We start from the raw sequence: 7,433 nt of genomic DNA, 5'->3' as shown, positions 1-7,433 counted from the left end.
CACCTTTGATGATGATGTCATCCTCCTAGGATCATATACAGAGTTATTGTCATGTGACATAGTATGTGACATATCAGTTTCACATGTCTACTATTCTGAATACTGTCACTTTCTTATTCTTTTAAGACCGTCTCAGACATTGTGACGCTCATTTTCAGAAGACTTCCTTGTGGTCCTGTGAGGCTTTAAGCAAGTCTTTGTATTTCTCCTGATGTCCACAGAGGGCGGAAAGGAAAATACTTTAATTTTAACAAACATCTGTAGCAGCCAACTCTCAACTTGAAACTGCAACCACTGATAACAGATCCACCCTAACCTTCAATACTGTTTTCAGTATAGAATCTTACATTTTAAATATTTTTTTACCAGTACTCCAACTGAATGAAAAAAATATAGTACAAATATAAGTTTGTTTTTGAAAAAGGTGGGTCTGGCAAAAACATGACTTTCTTTACTTCACATTAGCTTCAATGCTATAACGGAATCATAATTTGGCCTTTGATTTTATTTGCAGCAAAAACGTCTTCACACGCACGCACAAGTGCCTAAGACGTCTTCCTCCTAGGATCATATGAAGGTTTGAGTCTAAACTGTTGCACAAAACCCTCCGGCAGGAGGCATCCTGGCTTCAAATCCTCCTCTGTGAAAGGGAGAGCCTTTAATATACTGCTTTCGACTTCCTCTATGTACCTTTGCTGCTGCTCAGGTGAGGAGCTACTTGAAGAGCGGCAATTGTTATGGAGACGCCTTTGCAATAATGTCACGCTGTCATTCTGATCTATTCCATGTCCATTGCGCTGACACGTGTTTTTGTCATTTGACATTATGCTGTCATCCTGATCAATACCATGTCCTCTGTGTTGACTTGCAGCATCCCTGTCTGACAATGTGTGCTTGTTCTCAGTATTTCCATGTGTGCTTTGCTGAATACTGTCATTTTCATTTGATGTCGCCTCGAACATTTTGACATTTGTTTCTGAAGGCCTCTTTGTGGTTGTGACAGTCTTTAAGCAGGCCTTGGTATTTCTCAGGATCTCAACTGGAGCAATGTTGCTCTGGGTGAGTGGCAACGACTGGGCCATCACCATCTCTTCAGACACTGTCTTGATGATGTTGAGGCTCCACATGTCTCCAGCCCCTCTTGCATGTTTGGTAGGGCTGAGGTCTTTGCTCAGGTCCACAAGGATACAGTCAGAGTCCTTTTGACCACGTTCTGCGTCCATCTCCTCCTCGGAATGGTCCTGTTCCAGGCACACTGCCTCCCCGGCTTCTTCAAATGACCTCTTTGATCCCCTTACAGGAGATTCAAACACCACCCCTTTGGGAGCAAGAGGCTGGAAATGTCTGCGCCGAATGCTAGTGGTTTGTGCTGATGAGCTTTGTTGCTGCTCAGGCTGTCTCAACATGAATTGTCGGACTGACTCGGGCACCAGGATTCCATGGCTCTTTTGTCTGGGCAGCAAGGCAGAGAAGCTTCCGGGTACACAGTTACCTACAATGGGAACAAGGGAGGAAGGTCTTAGTGCAGAGACAAAATCCTCCAGCTCTTGGTAGGAGGAGTGATCGGAGTAGGGCACCACATGTACGTTAGGGTGAAAGGAGACCAGGGGCCTGCTGGTGGGCAAAATGGCCAAAGTAGGTTGCTGGTTGTTCCACTGTTGTAAAGCGGCAGAGCAGATGGCAGACTGCTCCACCACTCGGATGAAACCGGCCCCTCGTTCAGTGGAGAAGACGTCAGACAGCTCCAGGGCTTTGATGGTCTCCATCCTCTCAAAGCTCACCTCCACCCAGGTTTTAAACTCCAGGGCCAGATCCTCCAGCAGAGACTCCTTACCCAGTGAATACAGGCCTGCAAGGCAGCGCAAGAAAGCATGAGGACCTGGGTCTGTGGTCTATGCAGAGGGCAGGGAGCTAACAGCAAGGAAGTAGGCGAGGGGCGTACAGCAGCAGAACAATTTATTTAACTTTAAATTCAATTAATCATGCAATACCAAAGCTGTAACTTAATAGATCACATTAGGAAGCATTTATTAGGTGTTTGGTAGTTTTTAAACATCTTGTGACTGTATTTGAACTCAACTTTAAAATCACTCTTAAACTGAGGAGCAGCTACAATTAGTGAAATGTATTTCTTAAAACATATTCCATATATGGAGTAGATGCTGCACCTATTGCTTGTTTCCGTTTTTTTTTGTCAGATGGCTGCATAAAATGTAACAAGACTATTAACACATAAAAAAAGAGATGCCAGTGGGAGTGCCTATAATGTGAATGACTGGATATTATAGATGTTCCTGTCCAATTCTCCATAGTGGTCCCAGTAATATTTGTTGTTAAGGTACGAACACACTGCACATCGCCGCGCGGCGAGTTTCAATAGAAAGTCAATGTATTTCGAGCGCCGCCGCGCGAACCGGCGGCCGGCGGCCGGTGGAGAGCGGATCACGCGGCGCGGCCAGGGGCGGCGCGGCGCGGCGCGAATGGGGCGGCGCGGCCGCCGCAGAAGTTGAAAATAGTGAACTTTTCGCCGCCGGCCGCCCCGCGATAGCCAATCACCGTCGTTGAGCTCCTCCCGACGTCACTCGGGTGAGTCTGCTGAGCTACAAGACACGTGAAACCTGGCTGGCGGTGCAGTCGGGAAAGGAGGGATAAAAGGAAAAAAGAAGGAAAAGACAGAGAGAGAGAGAGAGAGAGAGAGAGAGAGAAAGTTCCAACACATCGATAAAATGTATGACAGCAGTTTAATGAGACACCTTTTAGTAAAAGGAGCAAGGAATAGACTCACATTATAGAAGAGAGAAGGAGAGAAAGCCAGGGAAGATGTACTGCAGATGAGTGAATATGCAGAGACAATAAAAACTAAACGACAACTGACACTTCCAAACATTTCCCTAAACATCTGAAAATCTGTTTGGGTTTTCTCTACATGTTGATATGCCGGCGTGAATGTGTAGCCTATATGCACGGCCATCGATACGTGCGTGTGTGTGTGTGTGTGTGTGTGTGGGCGGGTTGTGTGTGTATGTGTGTGTGGGTGCATGTGTGGGTGTGTTTACGAAGCTTGGGTGGCAGGTGGCGGGGAGAAATGTGTGAGAGGTGCAGTGAGACCAATACAAGGGCCGATGGCAGAGATGATGAAGGCAGAATAGCCTACTTCAGAGACGCTACCAACAAAAACAAATCAGTGAGGATGACGACGATGATGAGAGAGATGTAAATAGCGGGAATAAACTGGGCGTGCACATTCAATGAGTCATCGGGCGGCGGCCGGCGGCGGACACAAATGAGCCAAAATGACCACGCGGCGCGGAACCTGCGATTCGCGCGGCCAACCGCCGCGCCGCGCTGTGCAGTGTGTTCGCACCTTTAGACTGTACTGAAAGAGCTGATGACATGAGATGGTTAAAGGCCTACTTCACCGGTTTGAATATGAAGGTGTATTGAATTCTGAGATCCTATGTAGTATAAATGTGCAAAAAATATTAAAAACGGTTCATCCTAGCCTGAGAAAAGGTAGAAAGAGTGTTTTTTTAACCCTATATTTCTCTTTCTCGTGACATCACAGAAAGAGATATATAGGGTTAAAAAAACGTACTTTGTAAATATTACTGTGATGTCACAGTAAAAGACATCACAGTAATATTTACAAAGTAAGTTTTTTTTTAACCCTATATTTCTCTTTCAGTGATGTCACGAGAAAGAGAAATATAGGGTTAAAAAACACTCTTTCTGCCTTTTCTCAGGCTAGGATGAACCGATTTCAATTTTTTATACATTTATACTACATAGGATTTCAGAATTCAATACACCTTCATATTCAAACCGGTGAAGTAGGCCTTTAAGCTATATGTAACGTTTGAGTCAAACATTTCGATAAATGAAGTTACAAGAATAATGCTTTCCACTGCTACCTTAAAGCGGCTACGAGTAACATTTAAATATCTTTTAAACAGCCTCATGTTTCCTCTCATAATCATAAATTACCTTTAACAGCAAACGAGACCATCAGTGCAAAGAAAGTCATTTTTATATAGTGTTTATTGCTGCATTTGATCTGGTCGTACACCCAGTCCGATTTTCGGTTCACGCGTGCATGCTCTATGGTCACATATCCGTATTGGTCACAGATTTCAGTGTGGCGCAGGAACGTGAATTGAGAAGCCTATCCCTCCTGGTGAGGGAAGGGGAGCGGGAGCCTTGTTTGAGACAGTTGTTTGTCGTCATAATGACTGATAACGGGGCTGAACCATAAAAGAAAAAAAAGAAAATGCAATGAAGAAAAGCTAAAAGGGAGAGTGATAGTCGGGCGGGAGGGCGTTGCCAAGCAACGTATACACAATTTCACGCAGCGAAACTAGACTGCAGTGTTTACTCCTAAATGAATGAGCGGTAGCCTACTAAAACAAAGTTTACTTTGCCTCACCAGCATCATCAGATGACCATTATTCATCGGAAATAGTCATTATTTACAACATAAACACATTACCTCATCGTGATCCATACTAACTGCCATCTCTCGTTCATTCGCTTTGTGTGAGGACACGGGGACTCGTTCAGCTCCGTGAGAGGTGACAATGCATCAACTCATTGCAATCAGGTGTGTTTAGCACTTACTGGCATTAGTTGATGCTGTGTCACCCATAGACTCACGGAGCCGAAAAGAGTCCGGTGCCCTCACACTTTCAACACACGGACACGCACCATATTGCTTCCTGATTATTTGAATCCTGCACTCCCTGCACAAGCTACAAAACAGCTTCACGACAGCTGGCGTTGTAATAATACTACCGCTTTTGTTCAAAGGTGTTGCCAACACCTCGGCACGACTTACTCGTAGTAGCTTTAAGATGATTGATTTGGGGGCAAAAAAGTATTCCAATTCTTCACATAATTTGCTCTATTATTTGTTTATGATTTTCCAGTTGTATTCCCGCCGAGTTAATATCAAGAATTGTACCGTCTCTGGGCCATCTTTGCCCATATGATGTACTGTAACGGCTGTGACAGATTGATGGTGCATGGGCTGGTTATTGTTTCACGAGACAACTTCAATTGTGTTTGTGGTTTCCTTATGGACCCAGTGGTGCTTGAACTACGAAATGTACTGTACGAAATAGAATTAAGGTGTGCGACCAATCATTTTGAAACAGGGGGTACAATGGGTCAACCAATGGTGTAATTCATCAGTCTATCAGGGAAAGAGTTTTGTGTTTATAAGGGTGGCCCCTCTTTGCTGCAGGTTCTGCCAAAAATGTGTATTAACGAAGGTTTCCAGTTACTCACAAAATGCCTATTGGAATTCAGGGTCATACGGTATGTGGGCTGCTTATTATGACCCTTGATTAATTTTTTATACATGTGCAGTTGTGTGATTCAAAGACAATACACAGCAGTTTTTATCATTTCTGACAATCACGAGAAAACCTTTACCTACAGGGTGTAAGGAGATGAGGAGAAAGTACAAAATGCATGTTCAGAAAAGTCTGTCTTATATTACCTATGACAACATTGTGGTTGGGGTGGCTGCGGATGACCTCTTTTATTTGTTGAGTGGCTCGCAGTCTGGAAGGGAGGTGTCGGTTGGGGTCACAGTTAGTGTTGTCCAGGTACAGGACGTCTATAGTGGTATTGTTCCTCAAGCATGGCTCACGCAACATGGAGGGAGTATATCTGAAATCACCTGAAATTAAGAAGGTGTCAAGACTGGTTATTGCCTGACATACCAATTAATGATGGTGGAAAGCAAACAAATAAGTAAAACAAAAGTGGTAGCTTAACAAATATATTTCCTACACTGTAAAAGTAACATAACATGTTTTTTCCACTGACCAGTGTACAGTATAGAGCCAAAGTAGCCTTCAAAGAGAAACATGACAGATCCCGGACAATGGTTGGCGTCTATCAGTGTGACCGACAGCCTCTCCTTGCCAATGTCATCCAGAGACAGCAGGTAAGGATCCCCCAGCTCTAATGGATGGATCCACTGTTCTTTGACCTGAGAAATAAATAAAAAAGGATCACCAATAGAGAAAAACGGCATGTACACAAAAGGTCAGCAGAGCAAATCTCCTGTTTTTCTTAACCACGTTAAAAAAAAAAGTTTATTTGTTTTTTATGTTCTTATTTTATTTCTGGTCATTCACAATACAAAACTACAAAGTGCCAAAAATAATAAAGTTTCACTTAAATGTTTGCAAACATATAGGGTAATGCCATGCTAATCTGCGTTACATTGAAGTCTGGCAAATTTCTAAATAATTCTAAATTATTTGATTGCAATTATTTTGCAAAAAAAAAAATCGACTCCCCATGTCTTTGGATTTTTTGAAAAAAAATTAATATCAATTTAATATCAATAATATCAATTACCCTTTTCATTGCATTCTTTAAAAACGTTTTATGCATCTGTAGGAACCCTGCTTTGGGATCATGACTACTAAAATATAACTATGGAGGGGAGGCTTATGCTAGTTGTAACCAATGCAGTGACTCACGTGTAGTTTGAGGTTGAGCAGAGTGGCAGTGGTCGGAGAGCAGTAGATGGGTCGGTCGCTCCAGGTGGAGGTCAAACCCACCGTGTGGTCGCTGTGCATGTGGGACAGGAAAAAGAGCCGCGTGCCTGGACATTTCCGCACGTGCCAGAAGTCTACCGCTAGCGGGGTGTGCGGGATGACTTTACCGTTGACTGGCATTGTCTCTTCAACAGTAAGGTTTCAGGAATATCCTACACCCAGGGATGTGACAGGTGGGATGCTAATAATTGGCTGACGATGTCTGGTAAACGACTCATACGCAGACCCTTTGAAGCGCTAGCCGTGGAAAGTAGTTCTAAAGTTAAGGTTTCTTTCAGTGTACGTTGCCCCGGTAAAATAAACAAGTACAATGCAATTCACAAGTAGCTAGCTAACGCTCGTTGATAGCGATAGACACAATGTGACAAGCTGCGTTTCGCATTATCTGGCGAGGGCTCACTACTTCCTCTTTGTTGCTGCTCGACGCCATGGTTTTTCATTTTGAAAATCCGACATTCGACTTTAAAAACAGCTAAGCATCATTGTATGTTCACAGTTGCAGTGCTAACAATATGCACGGACCTAATTAAAGAGGCTGACAGCAGTTAACACGCCCCTCCATTTCTGGTTTCTTCGTATTTTTATTCTTCTTCTCTGGGGTTTTTACTGTAGCTGACATCCTGGCCCGGGTGTTGTGTTATACTGCCATCCGAAGGTCACAGACAGAGAGACAGGTAGCTCCAAATAAAGTAAATAAACAGCCTGTTAATGTATAGTCTATCTATGGTAATAATAAAGAATATTAACATGGGAGGACAGTGATGAGATTAACAATGCATAAATTATATAGGCCAAATATCCTATTTATTGATCAATGTTGACATTACAAGTTCGATTTACTGCAGGTAAAACATCACAACG

At 43.3% G+C, this 7,433-nt stretch overlaps 1 protein-coding gene across 1 annotated transcript; it reads right to left on the bottom strand.

The window, feature by feature from the left end:
* Positions 1 to 7,086, bottom strand: dclre1b (DNA cross-link repair 1B). The gene is made up of 4 exons (XM_080030311.1): positions 6,495 to 7,086; positions 5,830 to 5,995; positions 5,498 to 5,680; positions 1 to 1,849 (listed from the first exon to the last, which is right to left on the bottom strand). Exons 1-4 carry the CDS (start codon positions 6,690 to 6,692, stop codon positions 546 to 548), a joined length of 1,851 nt encoding a protein of 616 aa, XP_079886437.1. The 5' UTR covers positions 6,693 to 7,086; the 3' UTR covers positions 1 to 545.
* Between the last annotated feature and the right edge of the window lie 347 nt (positions 7,087 to 7,433).

This window comes from Ammodytes marinus (assembly GCF_949987685.1).
Source record: "Ammodytes marinus genome assembly, chromosome: 7".
Classification (NCBI taxonomy): Eukaryota; Metazoa; Chordata; class Actinopteri; order Uranoscopiformes; family Ammodytidae; genus Ammodytes; species Ammodytes marinus.
Note: the sequence above shows the minus strand (reverse complement) of the source record. Positions and strands in the feature narration are given on the sequence as shown.